Raw genomic sequence first — 26,926 nt, 5'->3', positions numbered from 1 at the left:
ACATTATCAAAACATCTTTTTCCAAACATACATGATACCTATCAACATCCTGGAAATATGACTTAGCAATATATTGAGGTTCCATACCCTTGACAAGGCAAATGCACAAACTTTTAAACCAAAACAACTTTACCAACTTTTAAATAAATTTGTGACTTCCACTCCTACTCCTTTACAAAAAAATCATTGTTGTTGCCTGCTGGATGGAAAAGCGAAAGAGCGCCCTCGCCCCTTCCGTGAGACCTGCACAAACTTACCAGGAGTCTGCAGTCAGAACACGACACCGTATTCATATTGAAAAAGGGCATAGCGTATAGAAGAGTAGCGACTAGCGTCTCACTGACCGTAGGCCAAAATATTTCACTTGATGACATCCACGCAACGCAAGGCCAATGCAGTGTAGATAGGCATATCAATATAGAAATGATATGTCCAAATATGTCTTTGCCGCGTCATAGTTGTAACGCACTGCGGGGAACTCCAGAGATCTGATTGGCTAATATTAGCCAATCAGTAGCATATGTTACTGGAAACTGTCATAGTGGAAGTAAATTGGTAGCTGTTTCAGCTACCAAATTGATGAAGGAAATAGGTAAAATTGCTTATTTTACACGAACACCTGTCATACGCTAATCAAAGTAGAGTTAATGAAAATGGCATTATCCCACAAAGGAAAGCCAATTTGCCACGTAAGTCACCATGAATAGATTTGCTGAGCTTGTCATCACGTGTTTTTAACAAAAACAGTCAATGAAATAATGTAATTTACGAATTTCTAGCACTCACATGCATATTTTCGTCTGCACACCGAATTGCGTCCAGGATATTGGCCATGGCGTATTTCTCGGGAACCCTCTGTTAGTGGAAATTCCACTATCTGGCAACTAGCCCTATGTAAACGCGGCTACTGATCTACTCTCCCAGCAGTCGGAGGAACTACAAGCCGCAGAGATGAACGCCAAGCTTGCGGTAAGCTTTGGATATCTTTTTTTTTTTGCTCTGACTGTTAAAATATGTTGCGATTTCATTTTCACAGCACTCATCGAGAAGGGTGAGGCACATATAACTTTTAAGCTTATCAACTGCTATAACACCGCTTAGGCATAAAAACAAGCAACATGAGTGAAAGTCTGCTGCTCTTCTTGCATCCTGGCAAATAATGACACGTGTACGATTTTTCCTGATGAATGTTTTCCTCTTTGCAGCTGCTGTGTCTGGCTGCCCTGGTGGCTGTTGTCTCTGCTAGCGGACACGGATACGGATACGGATACTCCGGATACCGCTCCGCTCCTGCCCACTACGGTGGATACCGTCGTGCCGGATACGGCTACGGCAGCTACGGCAGCTATGCCCCCCGTAGCTACGGCTACCACGGCCGCCACCGCCGCTCTCTGGGCTACAACTCCTACGGATACGGATATGCTCCCCGCAGCTACGGATACGGACACACCGGATACGGATACGCTCCCCGTAGCTACGGATACGCCTCTCGCTCGTACGGATACGCTCCCCGTTCCTACGGATACGGATACCGCTCCGGCTATTACCACTAAGCTTTGTGTTCGCCATGCATGTGTGTCTTTGCCATTTTGATTTATCTCTCGCTCAATAAAAAGAATTGAATTTCATCTGCTATTGTTTTGTCTTTTTGCACCGAAGGGAAAGCTGTGCTTACGCACACGCAGACTTGATTTTTTTTTTTTTAGTGGAATCCTTATCCATATCTATGATTGCTTTACTGAAATCACAACGTTTAGGAGAATGCAAAAGGGGAAGTGGTATAACAGCCGTTTCCACGACGGCCATCTAGTACACATTTAGTGTAGATTAGGTGCAGAATTTGGTCAAATTAGGCTCATTGTGGTTCTTGAAAGTTGTCCGTTTGGGTTGCACAGATGCTTCTAGACATTTTTATTCGAATTATCAGATATTATTTTCGATTAACCCTCGCCTCTATAGGGGGGGGGGGGGGTCGAACGGACCCCCCCTCGGTTTTTCGCGAATAACTCGCGTGAAAAGCGGCCAATTGCGACGAAACTTTCAGCAACCTCCCGTTAATCTATTTTACACCTACCCTGAAATTTTCATGATCCTGACCTTAACCCGCGCCCGGCTGGGGGTCCTGGATTTCCACGCCCTGCTGGGGGGGGGTGTTTGAACACCCCCCCCCTTCTAACTCGGCTCCTGGGCCACGTAGCGATACGCAGAAGGCGGTGTTCGAAAGAGCGTCAAAAATAATGACGAAATCACTTCGGTCAATTTTTTGGTCAGGTCAAAGGTCAGGTCACCAGAGGTCATTGAAGGCAAAATTTCGCCGATTTCCAGGTCGAATGTCGAAAATTTCCAAGAAGCCAACGCATAACTCGGGAACCAATAGAGCTACAGCGCCGCGGAAAAGCGCATGCGATAGCCCTATTAACGCCCTTTCTGAGTAATTTTCTCAGATTTGACCTAACGTCAACGGTTTTGCCTGCAGGGCGCAAAAACTGCAAAAAATAGCCGATTTTTTCGGAAACAGTTTTTCTGCAATAACTTTTGACCCAAGCATTGTACGAGCTTACTTTTACCGGCATCGTGTTCCTCTCGTCAAGACGCATCGAATGAACTATAACTTGACCTTGAAAGGTCAACTTGAAAATTTGACCTCAGGTCAAAGTCATGACCTGACCGGAAAGGGTCATGTTGCATATCAGTCGATCCGTATCGTCGAGCTGAACACATCTAAGGCGTTTTCATCGCTCTAGCATGCCTCTATCAAAAGTTATTTGCGAAAAACTGTTAGATACCATTCGTGACCTAAGATGACCTCAGGGCATAAACAGCGGTCACGGACACCATTTTCATGTTCAGTGTGTCTAAACCACTTGTAATTCAGTGTTTGGGAGTGTTTATAATGTCTTTCTTCCAAAAGAGGCGCATTTCAATTTTCTCCCATTGACTTATAATGGGGAGGTCGCAAAATTGACCTGACCTTAGGTCATCGATATCAAAATTCTGAGATATAAATTTTGTACATGCTATTGCTCTTAGCAATCGCTGAAAGTTTCAAAGCGATCGGTCACTCGGTGTAGCTATGACAGACATTGAAACTTTTTATGAGGTGAGGTCACTTCAAGTGACCTGGTGACCTGACCTTGAATGACCTTGGGCTGAAATTTTCACAACATGTGTAGAATTGATGTATGATAAGGTGTACCAAAAACGGCGGCGCTCCGCGCCGCCGTTTTTGAGATATTCGCGAAAAACCACAAGGGGGGTGTTCAAACACCCCCCCCCCAGCAGGGCGCGGGTTAATGACCTTTGACCTGTGACCTACTTTTCGAGACCATGTTTGACTGGAATCGCGATTCGGCGTATGTCGGCTCGCATTAGCCGCGCGTTTGCAGTCTTTTCGTGGTTGTAAGCGTTCAAACATGGGATATGATGTTGCTCCCATGCATTAGGGTGGATGTCAAGGTCACCTGAAGGTCAGGTCAGGTCATTGACCTTTGATGACCTCGGTTCACTTTTTCGAGTATTACATGTTTCTAGGCCAGTTTTTGGAGCTGAATTCGAATTTAGCAACCATATGAACATTTGCGAAGTAGTTTTGGTGCCTTCGTAACATGTTACGAAGCTGTCAGAGGCGGTTGACACCTACTGCAAATACCCGGAAGGACCTAAAGGCAACAAAACTACTTCGTAAATGTTCAGGTCACAGGTCAGAGGTCATTTGGGTAAGGGTCATAACATTTTTAGAGTAGGTGTAAAATTGAACAACTCGAGGGTACTGAAAGTTTCGTTGCGATCGGCCGCTTTTTGCGCGAGTTACTCGCGAAAAACCATGGGGGGTCCATCCGACCCCCCCCCCACACACACATCCGAAGTTTAAATGATGAAACATTCAACGTATATCAACGATAAATGCACAGCGTTGAAAGAATGGTTACACAAAGCTTTGTGATAAAGTTACTTGGAGTTACCGAAAAACGGAGGGATTTAACCCGCGCATGACTGGGGGGCGGCTCTACAGAGCCCCCTCCCGTTTTTCAGCAATATTTTCTAAACCATTTGACGGATCAACACGAAACTTGCGGTACTTTCAGAAGCATTAATTTGACACCTTGTGTTAAAATTTCAACTTCCTAGCTACCATATTTTGGCCGGAAATGACGTCAGAGTGACGTCATGTCGGCCGATTTTCATGCAAAATACTGAATTACGGCAAACGCTCTCAAGAGCTTAGTTTTAAAGCTAGATCCATTTTTTTGCATGAGTGGACTACAAATACACGTAGCTATCAAACTGCGATATCGAATTTTAGAAATTCTGAAGATTTTGAAAAATGTGTATTTACAATTACATAAAAAAATATTTTTTGATTTTTTCAAAAAGTTTTTGACTTTTCGCAAAAACCGGAATACATGTGATAGAACACACACTGATGAACTACCTTTGCAAGTTTTATCCCAATGTCTTCAAAAATAGCCAAGTTACAAGCGGCTGCGCCACTTGCTTCGCGGCGTAGCCAGAAAATGCGGCGGCAGCCAATTTGCTTTCGAATGGTGTTTGATTTAAATTTATCTGTCGTCTGGAAGCAGAGATATGGACGGAAACGTGAAGAGGAAAATTTTGAACATAATAACTATTCTGAGGGCTTAATTGGATGAAACTTGGGTCATAAGGGGTCAAGACAGGTCAAGTTGGTCATCTCTGGTCACATTGGGTCAGGCCAGGTCACCTTCGGTCAGGCCAGGTGGTATAGGTCACAACGTCACATTGGATCGGCCTGTACCACACTTCCACTACTTCTACCCATACCACTACTCCTACCACTACCACTACCCCAACCACTACCCCTACTACTACCACTACCCCTACCACTACTCCTACCACTACTCCTACTACTACCCCTACCACTACCACTACCTCTACCACTACCACTACCTCTACCACTACCCCTACCCCTACCACTACCCCTACCAGTCTACCACTGTCCACTACCCCTACCACTACCTCTACCCCTACCTCCACCCCTACCACTACCCCTACTACTACCCCTACCACTACTACTACCCCTACCACTACTACTACCCCTACCACTACCCCTACCACTACCCCTACCAATACTACTACCACTACCACTACCACTACCACTACTACTACCTCTACCACTACTACTACCCCTACCACTACCACTGGGTCATGTGAGGTCACAGAATATCAGATTAACTGATAACCTAAAAAAAGAGTTCCTAACCCTTCTCCTTCTCGTGTCATTCCATTATTCTTAATCGTATTTGGTTGAAATGGCGCCTTGTGACAAATGTGGCGCATTGCGACAAAAGTGGTGCATTTATTCCTGTCGTTTTGCCATGCATCCTTCCACCGAATTGCACCTTTATCGGACCATATTTGACAAAGTTGTGCGATTTGCGGCAAAAATGGCGTATGTGGACGAATATGGCGCACTGCGGCAAACGCGGTGCATTTGTGTAAGCGCATTGGAAACTGTCTTTATGTACCGAAAATTAACACCTTCATTCGCCTCTGTTTATCAAAATAAATAAGCTGCCAATCTGCTAATGAGAGGCACCCGCCGCCGATCGTCATGCATTTTATTGTCAAAGGCGAATGAAGCCGGCTGCCGATGCCTTGAAGCAAGCTTGAGAGCCGAGCAAAATTTGGAGAAAATGCACCTTTTTCCAGCGCGTGCCACGTGCAAGCCATCCACCCCTCGAGACCCGAAACACGACACTGCACGTGCGCGTGACGTCATCAACACGCTGCGAAAATTTCAGCCCAATCGACCGCACCGTTTGACCTGCGCACGGCGTCAAAGCACACCTCTGCACGGTGCAAACACACACACAGAGTTTCATTTCACAAATAGTATCAACAAGCGGCTGCGCCACTTGCTTCGCGGCGTAGCCAGCAAATGCCGCACCAGCCAATTTGCTTTCGAATGGTGTTTGATTTAAATCGGTCTGTCGTGTAGACGCAGAGATATGGACAGAAACGTGCAGAGGAAAATTTTGAACATAATAACTATTCTGAGGGCTTAGTTGGATGAAATTTGGGTCATACGGGGTCAAGTCAGGTCAAGATGGTCATCCCTGGTCACACTGGGTCAGGCCAGGTGACCTTCGGTTAGGTCAGGTCGTATAGGTCACCACGTCACATTGGATCGGCCTGTAGCACACTTCTACTACTTCTACCCATACCACTACTCCTACCGCTACCCCTACCACTACCCCTACCACTACCCCTACCCCTACCACTACCCCTACCACTACCACTACCCCTACCACTACCTCTACCACTACCCCTACCACTACCCCTACCACTACCCCTACCACTACCCCTACCCCTACCCCTACCCCTACCCCTACTACTACCCCTACCACTACCCCTACCCCTACCCCTACCCCTACCCCTACCACTACCCCTACTACTACCCCTAACACTACCCCTACCACTACCCCTAATACTAACACTACCCCTACCGCTACTCCTACCAATAATACTACCACTACACTACCACCACTATCACTGGGTCATGTGAGGTCACAGATTATCATATAAACTGATGAACTAAAAAAAAGAGTTCCTAACCGTGCTCCTACTCGTGTAATTCCATTATTCTTAATAATATTTGGTGGAAATACCGCCTTGTGACGAATGTGGCGCGTTGCGACAAACGTGGCGCATTTGTACCTGTCATTTTGTCATGCATCCTTCCACCGAATTGCACCTTTATCGGACCATATTTGACAAAGTTGTGCGATTTGCAGCAAAAATGGCACCTCGTGACAAATGTGGCGCACTACGGTAAACGCGGTGCATTCGGTTAAGCGCATTGAAAACTGTCTATTTACCGAAAATCAACACCTTCATTCGCCTCTGTTTATCAAAATAAATAACTTGCCAATCTGCAAATGAGAGGCACCCGCCGCCGCTTGCCATGCATTTTAGTTGCAAAGCTCATCGAACCCGGCTGCCGATGCCTTGAAGACCCAGCAAATTTGTGAGGAAATACGCACTTTTCCAGAGCGTGCCACGTGCGAACCATCCACCCCCCGGGACTCGAACCTCGACACTGCACGTGCCCGTGACGTCATCAACACCCTGCGAAAATTTCAGCCCCATCGAACGCACCGTTTGACCTGCGCACAGCGTCAAAGCACCCCTCTGCACGGTGCAAACAGACAGAAAGACAGACACACAGAGTTTCATTTCACAAATAGTATAGTAGACAAGCGGCTGCGCCACTTGCTTCGCGGCGTTGCCAGAAAATGCGGCAGCAACCGATTTGCTTTCGAATGGTGTTTGAATTAAATTGAACTGTCGTCTGGAAGCAGAGATATGGACGGAAGCGTGCAGAGAAAATTTTTGAACATAAAAACTACTCTGAGGGCTTAGTTGGATGAAATTTGGGTCATACGGGGTCACGTCAGGTCAAGTTGGTCATCCCTGGTCACTTTCGGTCAGGCCAGGTCGGATAGGTCACCACGTCACATTGCATCGGCCTGTACCACACTTCTACTACTTCTACCCATACAACTACTCCTACCACTACCCTTACCCCTACCACTACCCCTACTACTACCCCTACCACTACTACTACCCCTACCCCTAAACCTACCACTACCCCTACCAATACATCTACCACTACCCCTACCACTACCCCTACCACTACCCCTACTCCTATCCCTCCCCAACCACTACCCCTACCACTACCCCTACTCCTACCACTACCCCTACTCCTACCACTACCCCTACCACTACCCCTACTACTATCCCTTCCACTAACCCTACCACTACCACTACCACTACCCCTACCACTACCCCTACCCCTACTACTACCACTACTTCTACCCCTACTACTACCACTGCTCCTACCACTATCACTACCACTACACCCACTACTTCCCCTACCATTATTACTACCACTACTACTGGGTCATGTGAGGTCACAGACTAATTGAATCCAATAAGTAGGAACTAAAAAAGATAAATAATAAACTAAAACAGTATTAACCGGGCTCCTAATCTTGTCACTCTATTATTCTTCATCATATTTGGTGGAAATGTCGCTTTGTGACAAATGTGGCGCATTGCGAGAAATGTGGCGCATTGCGGCAAAACCGGTACATTTGTGTTAGCGCATTGAAAACTGTCCCCATTCAACGAAAATCACCACCTTCATTCGCATCTGTTTATCAAAATAAATAAGCTGCAATCAGCACATGAGAGGCACCCGCCGCCGCTTGCCATGCATTTTAGTTGCAAAGTCCATCGAACCCGGCTGCCGATACCTTGAAGCAAGCTTGAGAGCCGAGCAAAATTTGGAGAAAAAGCACCTTTTTCCAGCGCGTGCCACGTGCGAGCCATCCACTCCCTGGGACTCAAACCTCGACACTGCACGTGCGCGTGACGTCATCAACACCCTGCGAAAATTTCAGCCCAATCGTCCGCACCGTTTGGCCTGCGCACGGCGTCAAAGCACCCCTCTGCACGGTGCAAACAGACAGACAGAGTTTCATTTCACAAATAGTATAGTAGATAGTATAGTATAGTGTTGGTCGGTTGCGACGAACTTGAACGGAGGGATTTTTAAGGTTAGCACATACTCTCCAATTTAGCACGCATAGTGACGTATAACCTTTTCCACATTTTTAGCGTGCCTTTAAAGACCTATGGTGTAAGATTATCTGCTATATTTTTGTATAAATTAGCAGATTTTTTTTTTTTTTAGAAATTTTGTCCGAATGGATGAATGGGTGGCTATGGGCCCGGGTGCCCCGCTAAGCAGAGCTTGTTGCGAATGACACCACGGACCCACCACCCCGCCTTGCCCGCGCTCGGTTCACCGGTGATAATTTGGATCGAAAGTTTAACGTGCCGCAGGTAGATGGCGGCACGGTCCTCCCGGGTCTAGCGTGGCCCTCTCTCGCCAGTTGCCAGCTGGCTTAATATAGGAACGCGGGTCAAACGACGTGGAGCTTCCCGGCCGCGAACTCGCTGCCACCGAGTTTGGAGACGGACGCCTTATCCACTAGGCCACGGGGAGGACAGATAAGAGAGTTAGCTTACTTCCGAGACGAACGCGTCGACTTGGACGTGATTTGGCGCAGGTTTTCTGGCGTTCGGTCCGGCATCACGTATTCAAGAAAGGAGTTACTTCTATTGCTGCTCTATTCTTTGAAGTCTTATCTACTATGGGCCGCCGGCGAACCTCCAGTAAGTGATGACTTGCTGTAAAATCGTCTTTTAAAGAAACTGCTTTTTGTTTGAAAATCTGTTGATATCTGAATTTTCTCGGTGAATCGAGAGAGGAAAAAAGCACTGCACGTGACGTTGTAAGGCCCTGTCTATCCTGGAGACCTACAAGTTTTACGGCGACACTAGCGCCATCTATTGGCAGCTGCTAGTACTAAGCTGAAACATTTAAAACACCAGCGCCACCTTTATCGAATTGTGCTTGGCTACATACCAACCTGCTAGCGCAACCATGGCTGACCGCGTAAGGTTCAACATCGACATGATAATGTCTGATGTGAGAAGCTTCTTCAGCCGAGAACCCAAATGCACGAGAGAGGAAATGCTGGCCATGGGCGAAGACACTCTGCGGAGTCTCAGAGAGAAGCTCCACTCTCAGCTAATGCGAGAGATACCATCCACAGCTGGTAGGCCACTAACCAGACGTCAAGCAGGCAGCACTGCAAAACTAGTAGAAGACTGCTGGGCACTCGGGAGTTCTCTGGCCCGGTCAGCTCTACTCAAGGATGCAGATAACCTGCTAAAGCCTGCGGACCGGCGCATCCAGTCGAGTAACGCACTTCTCTCATTTGGCACACAAAACCTGCCTTCTGAACCCGATACTGGACGCATAGAAGCCGTTTTAGATAATTCACTGCGAATGGACAGAGAAATACAGGAGCTTAGAGCCTCGAACTCTAACCTTCGAGCTATCCTCGCTACTATGCAAGTCCGTATCGCCAATCTCGAGGAGCGGGCAGCGAAGTGTGCTGCCAAGGACGACGTCGAGTCTCCCACATCTAGCATCCATCTAGCAGACCCGACCGTTCCTGACAGAACCACGGAGCCTACTGGAGATTCGTCTGGATCAGGAGATCCCACCGTGGTTCCAGCCGCTGATCAGGCAGAGCCTGTACCCAGTGCGGCTGCTACAATCAGCGGCGTCACTCGCCCGGAGCCTGGACAGACAAGTGCCTCGTCCAAGCCAACGCCTCACACCATGCCAGAACCAGACAGCAGCCCTGCTACAGGAGATGAGCCGGTCTCTCTGCCACCTCCCTCTGTCTCTGCCAGGCAGAACAAGGACAACAAGAAGCCGGAAGGAAGCCAGCCACTGCTGCCAGCGAGTACCGAAACTGACGTGGCCCGCTCTCTCGATTTGGACCGTCTGGCACGTGCTATCGTCTCCCATATGCATCAGCGTTCTGGTCCTGGCCAACAGACCGACACAGACGACAGTGGCAATGAGGCGGGAGAGCACAGGGCGCCCGCTGACCCTAAACCGAAGGGCCAGAAGCAGCGTCTTGACCTGTCATCTCGTCCCACCGGGAGAGATCCAGTCCGCAGAAGGCGATTCTTCCGCCCTAGACAAGAGCACCAACAGCAAGGGAAGCAGTTCCAGCGCCAGGCGACCAGCAGAGAGGCGTCAGTTCATGGCTATACGACCCAGCGCAACTCTCAGCCGCCGTATCCGTGGCAGCAACGCGTAGCCGAGGCTCCTCTTCAGCAGTCTCGGCCACCACCGGCTGGTCTTCAGCCAATGGTATGGGGTCGTCAGTCAACGGCTCCACCGCAACCTGAAGTTGGTCAGTGGCAAGGTGCATACAGGTACCAGCAGCCAGGAACCCCATGGCTGGAGCCCCAGAACAACGAGCAGTTCTCTCAGCCTCCTCCTCCTCAGATGGTGAACATCCACCTTCAGCCAAGGCCGCAGACCATGAGCCAGATGTCACAGCTCTCATCAACTCTGCAGCAGACGCAGCCAATGCTACAGCAGCTTCAGCTGCAGCAGCAAGGTACAGTGCTCCCATCGGTGCCGCCGCCTCAGTATCTGCACCGGGAGCAGCAGCACTTGCTGCAGCAGCAGCAGCAACAGCAACACTTGCTGCGGCAGCAGCAGCAGCAGCAGCAGCAGCACCTGATGCAGCAGCAGCAGCAGCAGCAACAGCTGCCACCGCTCCAACCGCAAGCTCGAGATCAACAGATGCAGCAGCAACAGTGGCCACGACTGCAGCAACAGCCTCTGACACCGCTGTCCCCACCTCACCTGCAGCCTCGGGAGCAGCATCTGCAGCAGCCCCCTGCACATGCGTCTGCTGGTGAACTACAACCGCTGCGTAGTCAGCACCAGGTAGCGTTGGGTCCGTTTCGGACGGAGAGCTGGCCCTGTCTGTCAGCCGGGGTATCAGGCCGGACAGAACATTTCACAACCAGCGCCCCATCATTCGGCAGCGTCCCTGTCCCAAACGGTAGTGGATCCTGGTGGGGCCAGTAACTGCCCATCTGGAGAGGCTGATACGACCTCCCTGAATGATCGCTTGTTTCGCGTCGGCTGCTATAACTGCGAGGGAGCATTAAGCACCGCCGCTTACATTGCCGTCCTGTTTGAGTACTTAGATGTATTGTTTCTCTCCGAGACATGGGTATCCTGTGCCGAAGCAGACCTCCTGGGGGATGCCCTTAACTGCTACGATGTTGATAATGTACCAATATTTCAATCGTTTGCGATGGAGACACCTCCAGGCGCTGGAGAAGGGCGCCGGCGCGGCGGGACAGCCATGATATGCAGGTGTGATGACTCTTTTACGTTTGCTCAGATTGAGTGCGAGTCGTCTCGTCTTTTGGGGCTCCAAATAAGCAGCGGTGGGCTGCCAGTGCTCAATGTTATAGGCTGCTACATGCCGTACTTTAGTGGCACTTTTGAGCAGTTAGAACTGTATAGAGATACGTGCGCGAGCTTGGACTCCATGATGTGTGAAATCAGACCTGCAGCGCCAATTATGCTACTCGGAGATTTTAACTGTGCTCTCCCACGACTCCCACTCGCTCAGCGTCCAGCTCAATGGGCAAGACTCCGTGGCTTTAACGCATTTAGCCGCGAGTTACAGCGACTTCTGGACGCACATGACTTAGTAACGGCGGAGTTCAGATTTAGTCAGTCACTAGACTATACGTATGAGCGCGGTGGCTATTCGACACACAATGATCACATCTTAGTACCACATGACTTCATTTTTAGTCAGTTGCAGTCTTGCCACATCATTCAGCCATGTGTCGATAACTTGAGCCCACATTTACCTCTGATTTGCACACTATCCCTCACAGTAAGGCGGTGCCAGAAGGCGGCGGGGAGTGCATTTTCACCGGCTCGCACGGTGTTAAACTGGAGCTGTGATGTTCGGAACGATGAATACCGTAGACGTCTAGCCCAGCTTCTGGTTTTGCGCAATCCGGAAGACTTGGATGTCGAGCAGCTGGACAGCCACCTGACGGCATCTATTCATCGAGCTGCGTCCGAGTCCGGCTGTTCTCGCCGCTGGAAACCGCCAAAGTCTTGGTGGACTCCGGCTGTCTCTGCAGCCCGTGTTCGCGCTCGGTTTTGGCACCGATTGTGGGTAGAGTCAGATCGCCCACAGCTGACGGTGCTTCACAGCTGTTTTCGTGCTGCACGGCGAGATTATCGACGAGCTCGTGTCGCAGCCGCACGAGCCAAGGTGGACGACAGCGCTCGTCTGATGGCAGCGTTTCGCCGTGACGGTAACGTAAAACAGTTTTGGCGGCAGGTTGAGAGAGCGCGGAGAGGCTCAGCTACCCCTCGTGCGACACTCTCGGCTGATGATCTTGCTGACCACTTCATCCTCACGCACAGGGACGGTGACTCTGAGGGGCTTGCAGCTGAGCACGAGACCGTTCATAAATTAGTAGACGCATATAGGACATCTGCGCTTGAAGCACCGGGTCCCAGTAGGATCATAAGTGCCCGTGAAGTAGCGGGCCTTATAACGGAGCTAAACAGGAATGCAGCTCCCGGCCCTGACGGTGTCACCGCCGACCATCTTATCCATGGCTCTTCACCAACGCTTCTGGACATAATCGCTCTCCTCTTATCTGCCAGCCTGGCCGAGATGCGAGTACCGTACAGCTTCCGGCGAAGCACAGTGGTCCCACTTATTAAAAAAAGCAGCTTGGACCCAAACTGTCCGGATAGCTACCGACCAATTTCTTTGGTGTCCACGGTATCAAAGCTGCTCGAATTACTGCTTCTTCGAGAAATCCAACTTTCTTTCCGACCTTCAGACCTACAGTTTGGATTCCTTCAGCGCCGGGGCACCAGAGAGGCAACGCTACTCGTCCAGGAAGCGGCTGGCCACTATTTGTTGCACGAATCCCCGCTGTTTGTCGCTAATCTCGACGCTCGTAAGTGCTTTGACCGAATATGGCACGCTGGCATCCTACTTCGGGCTAAAGACTACTTATCTTGCCGAAGCTGGCTGGTTTTAGCCTTCTGGTATAGCGACCTCTCAGCACGAGTTCGGTTCGGAGGTTCAATATCGGATGCGTTTTCCGTACGACGAGGGGTGAGGCAAGGTGCGCTTCTGTCACCATGCTTGGCCAATATTTTCTTAAGGCCGCTGATACAGCAACTGGACGCTACCGGCCTTGGTGCAATGGTCTGTGGTAAGCATGTCCCAGTAGTGGCTTACGCTGATGACCTCCTAGTCATGTCGGGGAACGCACTTGACCTGCAAAAGCTATTGGATTCTGTCTCAGAATTCTCAGTTAGCTGGAGGCTCGAATTTGTTAACCCGGTCCCGAGCGCAACCAAAAGTCACTGTTTCATTTTCGGTGCTGATCTTTTAGCCCAGCGACCTGAGTGGCACTTATGCAACCAGTTGCTCACGTGTAAGGAATACACTGAGCACCTTGGTGTTCAGCTGCACCCGAACCTTCAGGGCCGAGTGCACGTAGATGCACGCGTGTCCCGTGGACGAAGCGCCTATTTCGGTCTCTCCCGAGCGGGTTTGTTCAGCTCGCAGCTCCCTGGCCCTGACAAAGCTTTCCTTTGGCGAGCCATAGTATCCCCGACCCTGTTATTTGGTTGTGCTCTGTGCCCTCTGGGACCCGCCGACATCTCTCGTCTCGAGTCCTGGCAAGCAGCAACAGTCAAAGCTGCCTTACGTTTGCCATCCAGAGCCCACCACACAGCTTTGCTCGCTGCTCTGCACATACCGAAGGTACAGGAGACTCTACGTCGCTCCATCATCGCGTGCTTCCGTGATGCGTTCCGCGAAAATCACCGTCTACGCCAAATTCTGGTTGCCAGCCTGGCCACTCTTGTTCTTGGGGATGCCTCATCGGGACACTGCGCGCCTATCGTTAGATTTATGTTCATCGTATGTGGGGCCAATATGAGTGTGCTTCTACAGGTTGCTGGAGGTCATATCCCACCTGAGATTATGTACACCCCAAAACCCCCCTGTGGAGTCACCGACTCGCTCAGTTGGCTCCTGGCTCAGAACACTGGGGAGGCATGGGCACTAATACAAATGATATTAGCGCCACCCATATGATAGTGTTATGTTGTTTTTGGTATGCCTATGTTTTGGTGTAGGTATGATTGTGCATATGTTTTCTGGCGTACGTCTTGTGTGCATTGTGTATGTTTGTTATGCCCATGCTTGTCTTGTCTCTAGACGTAATACAATTGATGATGATGATGATGATAGTAGATTTGCATTATTGTCAAAATTTTACAATTTTATGTTTTTTTTCAAATCAATTTTCAGTACGTTTTTGACGTCGTAGAGCAAAATAAATGGCACCATCGTGTTCCTGAGCTCAAACTGCATCTGATAGGCACCTTTTTTGTTGAAAAATTTCATTTTCAAAATGTGACCTTTTCTGACCTGAAAGTGACCTGACCTCCGGTAAATTCAGCTGAAAATGACCCCCAATGACACAGACGACACTATTTTAGAAATCTACGAGTAAAATGGACCATAAAACATGCGTCACGTGACCGATACATGATAAACAATTTTCGTTACCTAGGATGACCTGACCTTGACTTTAAAAATTCGAAATAAAAGTTCGGTACCCTCAGGGTATCTAACGCATCCGTCAAGGAGTGCGTAAACCAAAAATGAGCCTGATCGGACCGGCGGTCCGGCGGTCAGAGCCTAAATTGTGAACTAGCAAAAATGTCGATAATTTTTATTTGACCTGACCTGTGACGTCATTGGTGACTTCGAGGTCAATGAAAATAGGTTTCTTTCGACAGTTTTTCCAGAGCTATCAGACGCCGTTTGAATTTTTACGATCGGCCCAGTAGTTCCGGAGATAGGAGGGGGGGGGGCTCTGGAGAGCCCCCCCCCCAGTCACTCGCGTTATGGAAAATACCCCAGTCATGCGCGGGTTAAATTGCGTACATATTGCAAATCATAAATCCTGGAAATCCCAGAAATCCCACCAAACGATAGAATACCCAGTGTGATTTAGTGGCGTGGCCTACTCTTGTTAGTGTTTCATACTCGGCGCCTTCCGTACAACACATTTTCCATTAGGCTATACCAAAACACTCCAGATACGGAGACGTGCGCTGCCTCACTTCTGCCACTGCCGTGCGGCAGATCTCTGGTCGCATGCCCCGAACAGCACCCTTAACCCGCGCCTTGGTGGGGTCTGTTTATAACGCGACCTGGTGGGGGGGGGGGGGCTATTTTTTGCCCCCCCTCGTATCTCCGAAACTACTGGACGGATCCGCAAAATTCAATCGGCGTTCGAAAGGCCTGTCAAATTTGCTAAGAGAAACCAAATTTCATTGACCTCGGGGCACCGATGACGTCACAGGTCAGGTCAAAGATGAAATATTTCACCGTTCACGGGTCATCTAGGGAATGCGCTATAACACCGAAAAAAAAAACGCATTTTGTCGTGAATCAGCGATAGGGCGTCAGTTGCCTAGTACATATGTTGCTATAAGAGGTCACTGATATTACCAGGTCAGGTCACAGGTCAGGTCACCAAGGGTCACAGGTGAGGTGTCACATGAACCTAACTTTAGGTAGTAAGGTTGTGCGATGCATGTTTTATGGCCAATTTTTCATTTCCAACTCAATGGTGTTGGTTATACAGGTACGGCTTAGGTCACTTTCTGGCGGGGCTGCGGAGTCGGAGTCGGAGTCGGAGTCGGAGTCGGTCGGAGTCGACAGTTGTGACCGGAGTCGGAGTCGGAGTCGGAGTCGATTTTAGAAACCCGAGCCGGAGTTGGAGTCGGAGTCACCGAAAATCTGTCGACTCCGCAGCCCTGCTAGGTCTGGGGAGTCGGAGTCGGGAGTTGGAGTCGGTCGGAATCGACAATTCTGCCCGGAGTCGGAGTCGGAGTCGGAGCTGGTTTTTGAAAGCCGGAGTCGGAGTCGGAGTCGGAGTCGCCGAAAATCCATCGACTCCGCAGCCCTGCTTTCTGGTGAAGGTCAGGTCAAGGTCAGGTCAAAAAAGGTCAAATTTTAAAATTGATAGTTTTGCATAAAGTGGGTATTGATTCGATGCAGCTCGTCACGGGGAGTCTAAAGGTGGTCTTTGTTTTGCGCTACGGGGTCTAGAATTGCTAAAAATTGACTTTGAAAATTTGACGTCATCAATTTTGAACAGTTTTTTCGCTATAACTTGGCCAAAAAAGAGGTATCAATCTCAAAGTTGGTATGTGGATAGAAGGCGGTAAGGACTATCACATATGTTCCGGTTTTGGTGAAATTTAAAAAAACTTTTTGGATTTTTCGGCTTTTATATTCAAGAAATCTATTTGTGATTTTTGGGGGTCAAAATCCAAATATTTGAAAAATCCGAGATAGCAGTTTTGTAGCCCTGTCAATTCGACAGCTTTTATGTCTTAATCGTTTTTCTGTATTTGCAAAGCTAAGCTATAGGCCTGACAGCTCTTCCCGTGAAACCCTTTTTTGGGTCGAAAACGGCAGAACATGACGTCACTCTGACGTCATTTCCGGCCAACCTATCATAGCCTTTGGAAAACGTTTTGGTCACAACGTGTAACATTGATGTCCGGGAGGGTACTGAAAGTTTGGTGACGATCGGCGCAGCGGTTCTGGAGATATATCGAAAAGTCTGGAGGGGGGGGGGCAAAAATAGCCCCCCCCCACCAGGGCGCGGGCACAGGGCGCGGGGTAACTGACTCATTCATCTCATTTATGGTTTTCCTTTTCATTTGGTACACGTGAACCTTGAAGTATCTCAAAATTGAGCTCTAGGGCTTGAAATTGGGATAAGCGCGGGTGAGGAGTGAGGAGTTCATATCCAGCTGAGAGATCAGAAAGCAGCTGCTCCCCTGAAGCGCGTCGCAGTCACTAAGCCAGTAACGGGCTACGGGGGCTGTTTTTGCGGTTGCTCCACCCTGCTGCGTCCTCTGCCTCACAGTGTCTTCTTTAGCGGCGTCCAAAACATGAGCAGCACTGCTATGTGCCAATGGGGGTTCATTGTCTCACTCCCGCCCTCGTTATTCTCAAACCAAAATATTCAAAATATCTTGTCTTCCCAGATGTCCTTTTGGCCTGATATCGGCCATTTATTGTCTTGTTCAGGTTTGCTACGCTTCCCTTTATTGAAAAGGTCTATGTACACAATATCAAAATTACACTTAAGGACATGATGGCCGTTTTCACGACGGAACTTTCGCAGAGGAACTTATTTGATACCTAAAAAGTACCTACCCTTAGAGGCCTTAACATCCCTCAAACTGAAATATTTTATGTTCAAAATAATTTTAAAAGTTTAAATCCGGGCATTTCTTGCCCTCAAATCACTTATTTATTTACAAACACAGCAATGTTTGGTTCTAGTAGCCCACCTTTCGACTATGAGGTATTAAATCAGCGTGGCAACTTGCTCCCTCTTTGCTCCCTCGGGTATCTAATTCCGGAATTCTTAAAAACAAGGAAAGTATATATCGAGTTCTCTTTTATACCTATTCAGTTATGTTTTAATGGTGATTAAAATATGACAAATTTTTTAATTACATTTCATATAAGAAAACACGCAAAACAATGAAACAAAATAACTACGGCAGATAATTACCTTCAGGTATCTAATTCCGACCAATCAGCACCTCAGTAGGATATGACGTCATACAAGAATGGTGGTGAAGGCCGTTTGCAGTCCCGGCCGGTAGGTCACGTGACCGCCGGGCGCCTCGGGTCACGCGGTGGTCGGGAGTCGCGGGAGTCGGACGCGGGGCGTGGTCGCGGGCGGACGCGCGGGGCATCATGCTTTGCTTTGCTTGCTTTGTCAACTTCATATAACTTACTATCGCATTCGTGTGAAAGCCAAACACTGCTCAGTGCCCTTAGAAATTGAGTTTTGGAAAGCTCAAGTCCCTATAGCTCCTCAGGTCGGCAACAGTTGAAGCCTCATCTGAACCCATGTGAAAAAACGAGGGTAAGGAACCTTGTGTTGCTTTTTCATTTACCGTCATAATTATCTCAAACCATCACAATTTTGAGTTGCCACATTGTCTGCTTCACTACATTCGTGTAAAACTTGGGTGAAGGCTGGTGGCTCAAAGAAAGGTGAAGATATTTCTTTAAGTGCCTAATCCGTGAAATTGAAATATCCCGGCTTTACAAATCTACACTTTTCATTTTCTCCACGATACATTTTTTAAAATTGTTTAAATTTTATCTACATTTGTTAAAATCGGGGCTTTGGTTTTGTGTAAACTAGATCATAAAGTTTACTATAGTTTTGTGTAACCTGATGGCTGAAGAAAATAGTAATTTTGCTAAAATGATGTGCGGAAATTTGTTGCTTTCCAAATCAAATTACTCATACCTATATTTCATTCAAAATTAGGAGGCAGGCATTATTACTGTTTTTTTTTTCTTGTAACATGAACTGAGTTTGGGTATACGGTGCTCCGGAAACGTTGTGGAACTTTAAGCTAGCTAGAGCAGTTTCCATAAAAATTGTTTAGATAGTTGACATGGCTTGTTGACAACTCTTTTGCTGTTTCTAAACCCTCGCATGTGTAGGGGGGGGGTCGGATGGACCCCCCCCCATGGTTTTTCGCGAATAACTCGCGTAAAAAGCGGCCGATCGCGACGAAACTTTCAGTACCCTCGCATTGATCAATTTTACACCTACCCTGAAAATTTCATGACCCTGACCCCAATGACCTTTGACCTGTGACCTCTTTTCCGAGACCATGTTTGGCCGGAATCGCGATTCCGCGTATGTCGGCTCGCATTAGCCGCGCGTTTGCAAGCTTTTCGTGGTTTCAAACGTTCAAACATGTGATTTGATGTTGCTCCCATGCATCAGGGTGGGTGTCAAGGTCACCTGAAGGTCAGGTCAGGTCATTGACCTTTGGTGACCTCGGTGCACTTTTTCGAGTTTTACATGTTTCTAGGCAAGTTTTTGGAGCTGAATTCGAATTTAGCAACCATTTGAACATTTACGAAGTAGTTTTGGTGACTTCGTAACATGTTACGAAGCTGTCAGAGGCGGTTGACACGTAATACTAATACCCGTCACGACGCCTACTGGTTGACCTGACCTGACCTGACCCGACCTGGTCTAAATGCTTAAAGACATCATCTGTGATCAAAACTAACACGATATTCGTGATCAGCACCCCGGAAAACCCCTTAGCAGCCACACTTTACGACTTTCTAACAGGTCCCGATTTTCCCGACCTTGGGTCATTGACCTGACCTGGAAGGTCAACCAATGACCTAGGACCTTAAAATTGGGTATCATCGGCTTCCTCTCGTCACGGGCAACACGCTCGTTTTTTCCGCGAAGCTCTAGCTCGATCAGGGGCCAAACGGCAAGGGGGGGGTCCAACCGACCCCCCCCCCCCTACACATTAGAAGCTGGAAAACGCCGCACACATGCGAGGGTAAAAAAGTGAAAAAAAAAATATTTTCCTGCATTAAGCACACAAGGCATGTTATTCTCATAAGCTATCGAATGTGTGTGTGTGTGTTTTTTTAAGCTGTTTTTTTTTAAGCTTTTAAGCTGTAACTTCAGTTACTTCACTTTAGAACATATTGCCCAGAATGCGTCACTGATCATGAGCTGGTATATCATATCATATGTAGCAAATACATACATGAGAATAGTGTGTCATGAATTTTTGTGCATGCTTCTGGATCATCTGTAATTACATCAAAGGCTCGGCTCAAGAGTGTCCTGCCGACCAGCTTATGCCCAACCCTTTCTGTCCGCAGAACGTCGCCTGCGACTCCCGCACGCCGTTTGCCCCGGCCGTCCGTACTGGTCTTCGCGCTGCGAGCCGCGCTGGAGTTCGCGGCGGCGTCGTGGAGCTCCCATCGGGACGGCGTGTGATGCCCGCGTCGAGCTTATAAGCCGTGAGCTTCGATTGGCGGCTCACGCGGTCACCAGCTGTATGTACAGCCTCGGCCCCGACGACCCCGCTAATGGCCGAGACCGGCATACCCCCGGCATGGGTCCGCTGTCCGGCGCAGCGCTGGCCGCCCGCATGCTATGCTACTTTTGGCTGTATCGCTGCCCAGCGGGAGCGCGCTCCACGCTGCGGAAGAGGTACACGTTGCGACCCGACTGAGGACTGCAACCGGATGGTGACACGTCGGTCTCTGCGCCCTGGCCGGGGCAGGCGTGACCGACGTCACAGTGGAGGAACGCCCAAACAAGACCAGCCCACCGTCGGAGCAGCATGGAAATATCATGTTCTGCCTGGACGTCGGACCCGGCGGCCGCAGTGCACCTGCACACGTGCGGAGAGGGGCGCTGGAGGCTACTCTGGAGCTTCTGCCATTCCGCGGCGCGACTGCTGGCAAAACGGCGGCGATTGAGGCGGTTGGGAACAGCTGCAGCAATGGTGATGGCGGTGATGGCGACATGGCGGTTTGGGACTTCACCTCAGCGCGGCCGCCGCCCAGGCGCCGCTGCGCCCGGCTGCTCAGCCACCTACCGGATGGCGGGGTGGCCCTTACGGCCCTCACGCCCGTTCGGTCTGCGGCCACGTTGTGGGGTGGCGGTCGCGGTGTAAGCGGCGTTGGACTTCGTCCTTTATCCAGACTGCACCGTACCATCTGAACGGATGGATCTGCCAAGAAAGATGACATCCAAGGCGGCTATGAGGCGATCACAAAGCTTCACCAAGAGCTTCTCCTTCATGGGGCCGGCCGGCCGTTAAGTCGCAACACCGGCTGCCGAGTGCCAACAGCTGCGTGCGCTGGCGCCGACGCGTTGTGGGCCGCGCTGCTGACGCCCAAGCTGCGATATCAACCATCTATGAATAAGTGGCAGCGGTGGCGGCTTGTCAGTTGTTAACGTGCCTTAACAGACGTTGCGAATAGCCCGCGTTGGAATCGCATGGTTGGGAACACAACGCAAGTAAAAATGGGCTTCCTTAATGAACCTACTTTTTAAGCATTGTAGCCTTTGTAATTTTGGATGTTTTGCTGTAGATATTATTTTCTACATATATTCTTTATAGGCACTCACGTGCTTTAAATCGCGCAATGCAATTGAACCATGGTAAAGACAATGATAAATGAACTGAGAGCTGACATGCCCCATGCTTTGTGTGTGTATGTGTGTGTGTGTGTGTGTTTTTTTTTTTTTTGGCGAGTCGATAAAAGTGGTTTTGGACACTGGATGAGTTTTTAGGGGTGTGGTGAGGGGGGATGTAATTCCACAGACCTTCTGTCAGATTCACTAATGCAGTAGGTCTGTGCGGTGTTTAGTTATCGGAGCATTCTTTGAAAGTCGTGAATAGGGCCACCGAGTACCTAAAGCCGTGATATTCCCCCACAAAAACTTCTTTTAAATAACCGGGGATAGGTACATGAGCAGAGTAAATGCTATTACGAACGCCTGTCACAATGCTGAGCGAATAGGAAAATCCATAGATGGAGAATTGTGCCGCGTTACGGGTGCTCGGGCGCAGCCAATCCACCGTTACCCCAGCGGTGACCTTGACCCGCATCGTCTGTCTCGGCTCCAAAGCCAAACCGGCGTGGAATTGGGAGCGTTCGAGCACTCATGGTCCAGCGCAATTCTCCACCTAAATCCATTCCTGATACACATTTGCTTGCTCATAGTCATGTAACCCCGGTAAATTCACCCAACTTTCATATTGGTCGCTCCATAGACAGATGGCCACAGAGATCAACTTAAAAGGCCACTGTTGCATTCATTTAGTGGAGATCATTAAAGGTAGTGTGCCACCTTTGAAAGATTTCCCGTTTTATTTTTCCTAGGATAAGAAGCTTCTGTTTTTACCTAATATCGCAAAAAAATCAAAAATGGGCCTGGAATAGTGCCTTTTTCGCCTAAAAGTTTATCGGTTTTTAGATATGTATAACAACTGTAGTGGGCTCACCTGCAAACAGGCGTCGGGCAACAATCGCGAATGCGGCGCACTTGTGACAATAAGCAAAGGTCATTATAGTGTTACGACCATACGACGTACGGGAATGAGTTATCAGCTGTCTAATCGTAGACAACACAATGTCGAGCCTTAAGCTGTAAGCCTGTATTGGTATTGTTTCTGAAATTTGGCTGTCGAACATTAATTTGTGGTTTGAAATATGATTTTATGTAAAATAATTGATATGAAACAGCCGTCTCTTAAGTTATGACCCCATTACACCACACGCAAGTGGCAGAAATGACAATGATCAGCTGACGCATTTTTCTTGGCCGAAGTCAGAGCGCGCGGCCCGACGCACCACGCGTATTTGGAAATTCCGACCTCGACGAGCATCAGAAGCCACCTAACAGGCGTGTTCGAAACCGCAGGAGATGATGATGAACGGGTTTATCGAAACTTGATTGGATGAGCCTATCGGTAATAGCGATTTTAGTGTGTGCATTTATTGTTCATAGTGGTGTGAAATGTGGTTGGGGTACGACCGACAACCCGTCGGGGCGAATTTCGCACTGGGGTACTCAAAATTTGAAGAATTTAAGACGTTTCCATAAGTTTTGAAGGTATGGATAAGTTCTAAAAATCCGGTTCTCCTTATCCGGGTCATTAACTCCATATGGTCCAAGAAAGCTGGCACACTACCTTTAAAGAGCCGTGACAGGCCACAAGTCGCGTGACATCATACGTGTAACGACCAATGACGTCGGCCTGCAAAACCCAATGGAAGCGGCTAGCAGCGTGCAATAAAACAGGGCGCTGCTTTCTAAATGTCTGTCGTGCGCCATAAATGAATATATTCTTTGTAGCCTGGCAACTCAGTATCTTTTTTTAACCCAAGAACGCCTAGGGGGGGGGTTGTATCAACCCCCCCCCTGAGGTTTTTTCGAAGTGCACGCTAAACGGCTTGTCGTAGCGGGCTGAAATTTTCAATACCCTCTGGGGCAACCTTTGCGCATCTTTTGCCAAAAAAAAAATTGATCGGGTCATGTCAGGTCACGGAGTTATGACGTCATAAGAGGTACAGCCTCCGGCCGACAGTTACCAAACGTGTGCGCCGAATCCCTAGGTTTTCTGCCGGTGATACCCACATTGTTTGATGGATCATGATGAAACTTCCCATGCATGTTGGGGCAAGCATTGGCTATCGTGTGGTGCAAGAAAATTGACCGGGTCAGGTCAGGTCACGGAGTTATGACGTCATAAGAGGTACAGCCTCCGGCCGGATTTTCACGAAGTGTGTATGCCTTTTCGGGGTATTTTGATGCCCTGAATTCGAATTTGCTATCCATTTCAGGCATCGTCGGTTGTTTCTTGTAATTCATTTTGGGTCAGGGTCAGGTCAGTGACGTCACACGCCTGACGTGACCCAATGCACAAATGACCTTGCAGACTTCCGATGCTCCCAACGCATCATTTTTAGTGTTATGACATCGAAATTCACACCAAACGATAGAGAATTGATCAAGGATCACGATAGTGAGGGTTTCAAGTCGATATCTCTTACCGTTTTGCCGCAATCGGCGCGGAAATCTGAAAAGTTAGATTTTTCTGAAAATTTGACCTTTGACCGGTCATAAGTAGGTCAAATGTTGGCCTAGGACCAAAAAATATACCACCAATCGCGAGATCTCGTTGAGAGCAATCCGTTGGTTTTTTTCCGCTAAGCTCTACGACCTTCCGTTTCGAAACGCCAGGGGGGGGGGTCGTAACAACCCCCCCCCCTGGTCGTTCGTGTTATGAGAAATGGCCTGGTCGTGCGAGGGTTAACTATTGTACTAGTATTCAATAATTTCATAATTTTATAATTGTGCTTACGCTTTATGTTGATATTAGTGATAAATCCTTAGATAAAGTAAATCGATGTGATATTTAATAGAAAAATAGCAAACTAACGCACCATTCATTCGAAAGCTGGGGTACCTACTAAAAAGAACTACTAAAATTCCTGAGGAACCAAAGGATCAAATGGGGATTAAATAGATGCCTGCTATTCCGTCGTGAAAACGGCCGATGTGGAGTTTGTTAATGTAATAGGTAAGTGAATAAGGACTTTACTCCAAGAGAAATCGTTCGGGTCGGAGCTTTCGAATTGTATTACAAAACTTCGTCAGCGAGTCGTAATCGGGTTCGAGGGGTATCGGTCGCAAAATTCAGGACTAATTCAATTCGAAGATACAATTCGAATACAATTCGAAGATACAATTCGAAAGCTCCGACCCGAACGATTTCTTGTGGAGTAAAGTCCTTATTCACTTACCTATTACATCAAAATTACACTTACTGATGGTGCTTTATACTTGTTTTATAAGCTCCTTAAATTTCCTATCGTCTGCAACACAATATTTCGGCTCGAAGTCGAATTGTAATATCGTGTCCTTATGTCTTTCCTTGTATATGTAGCTGCATTTTTGAAAGTCATATAACTTACTCTACTCCGTTTCAAGCTCTTAAGGACATGATGTGGAGTTTGTTAATGTAATAGGTAAGTGAATAAGGACTTTACTCCACAAGAAATCGTTCGGGTCGACCCGAACGATTTCTTGTGGAGTAAAGTCCTTATTCACTTACCTATTACCGTTTCAAGCTTGCAGCCGAAGTGCCCTGCTGAAAGCAGTGCGTGATTTCTGTAGGATATACAGCTCTTACATTTCAAAACGCAAATTCTTGAGCGGAGGAGCGATCTGCCGATCTGCCGAAGAAACTCCGACTGCAATCTTGATATGGAACAGACTAAAAATCAAGACTAAAAATAGCGTCAAACAAAGAAGCATCGCACTGACTTTCAGTTTATGATGAAATATTTTCATATAATGCTCCAAAGATGTTTAGGAAGAAAAACAAAAGCGTCCGTTTTCGGGACCTACCGGTATTTATGTATGTAGATAAAAGCATGCCATGTAGAAAATATTTGTTTTGACGGTCGTTGTCCGCTGGCTGGGAAAACTTGGTTCAATGTAATGTGAATCGCTCATGAATGCACAATACAATACAATATAATGCAATGCCAGCTCTAACCGTCGCCGGCCGCGCGAGGGGTGCGGGTGGATGCCGCCCCCATAGGATATTTTTCGCAATAGCTCAGAACACACCGGGATAGAGCTGAAACTTCTCCAGGCCAGATCTTGTGACACCAACTGAATTTTCAGGTCAGGTCAGGTCACTGACCTATGACGTCATCAGACAACCTCACTACCCCCGATGTCGCAACTTCGTCGCAATTTAATTTTTAGCAATTATTATTATCAGTTTTCGTAATGACGTAATGTTTATCAATGTTGCGGCATTTGTGTTGTGCTCAACTGCTCAGAGTATGTATGATGTGATGAGTACCACTGTTTTTCGTTGTTGCTCGATACCGATCCTTTTGGAACTGTAATAGCCCCAAGTCGATTGGGAAAGTCCCGAAACAATGTGAATACAACTTCGCAACGCCCTCACTGTCAGAGAGGTTCGACCACAGGACACCATACCGCACGTCGGTTCAGCAAACACAACATACAAGCATCATTCTAGGCACTGAGAGTAGGTGGCACGAATTCCGAATTTTAAGTTTATTGCAAGTATCAAGGAGCAAAATCATCTGAATTCATCTGGCTTCTCGAATGTATATAACACCACACCAAAAGTGTGTGTATATAGCTCGACCAAATGGAACACGTCAGCGCCCAACCGAGCAGTCTGTCCGTGAGGCGGAAGCCAAGGTCGGACATACGGGGCGGGCCGCGTATAAAAGCGGCGGACGGCGGGTGGATATCACACACTCACTGATCTACTCTCCCAGCAGCCGGTGGAACTACAAGCCGCAGAGATGAACGCCAAGCTTGCGGTAAGTTTTGGATATATATCTTTACGCCAACTTATAAAACATTTTGTGACTTCATTTTTACATCACATGCATGAAAAGTTAACCACCTATAAGCGGTTGCTATTACATGGCTTACTCACAAAACAAACAACGATAACAGAAAGTTTGCTTTACTTTTTATGACAAGTCAATGGATGATATGAGTAGCATTTTTCCTCATGAGTGTTTTCTTCTCCACAGCTGCTGTGTCTGGCTGCCCTGGTGGCTGTTGTCTCTGCTGGCGGACACGGATACGGATACGGATATTCCGGATACCGCTCCGCCCCTGCCCACTACGGCGGATACCGGCGTGCCGGATACGGCTACGGCGGCTACGGCAGCTACGGCAGCTACGCCCCCCGTAGCTACGGCTACCACGGCCGCCACCGCCGCTCTCTGGGCTACAACTCCTACGGATACGGATACGCTCCCCGCAGCTACGGATACGGACACACCGGATACGGATACGCTCCCCGTAGCTACGGATACGCCTCCCGCTCGTACGGATACGCTCCCCGTTCCTACGGATACGGATACCGCTCCGGCTACTACCACTAAGTTTTGTGTTAACCATGCTGTGTGTGTTTGTCATTTAAGTTCATCTCTCGCTCAATAAACAAAATTGAATTTCA

The 26,926-nt window shown here is 48.4% G+C and overlaps 1 protein-coding gene across 4 annotated transcripts; it reads left to right on the top strand.

Moving 5' to 3' along the window:
• The first annotated feature begins 882 nt into the window (after positions 1-882).
• On the top strand, positions 883-26,926 carry LOC122366130 (prisilkin-39-like). Of its 4 annotated transcripts, XM_043337988.1 has the most exons (3): positions 26,252-26,276; positions 26,496-26,715; positions 26,785-26,926. In XM_043337988.1, the coding sequence occupies exons 1-3, from the start codon at positions 26,259-26,261 to the stop codon at positions 26,850-26,852; spliced, it is 306 nt and encodes a 101-aa protein (XP_043193923.1). In that variant the 5' UTR covers positions 26,252-26,258; the 3' UTR covers positions 26,853-26,926. The 4 variants fall into 4 exon arrangements, with proteins under 4 accessions (XP_043193922.1, XP_043193919.1, XP_043193921.1 ...); XM_043337987.1 differs by lacking the exons at positions 26,252-26,276; positions 26,496-26,715; positions 26,785-26,926 and adding exons at positions 883-969; positions 1,206-1,628; XM_043337984.1 differs by lacking the exon at positions 26,252-26,276 and adding an exon at positions 904-969 and having other exon boundaries at positions 26,496-26,926.

This window comes from Amphibalanus amphitrite, unplaced genomic scaffold (assembly GCF_019059575.1).
Source record: "Amphibalanus amphitrite isolate SeventyFive unplaced genomic scaffold, NRLGWU_Aamphi_draft 000786F_arrow, whole genome shotgun sequence".
NCBI classification, from domain to species: Eukaryota; Metazoa; Arthropoda; class Thecostraca; order Balanomorpha; family Balanidae; genus Amphibalanus; species Amphibalanus amphitrite.
The sequence above is the reverse complement of the archived record's forward strand: the minus strand, read 5'-3'. Positions and strand labels throughout refer to the sequence as shown.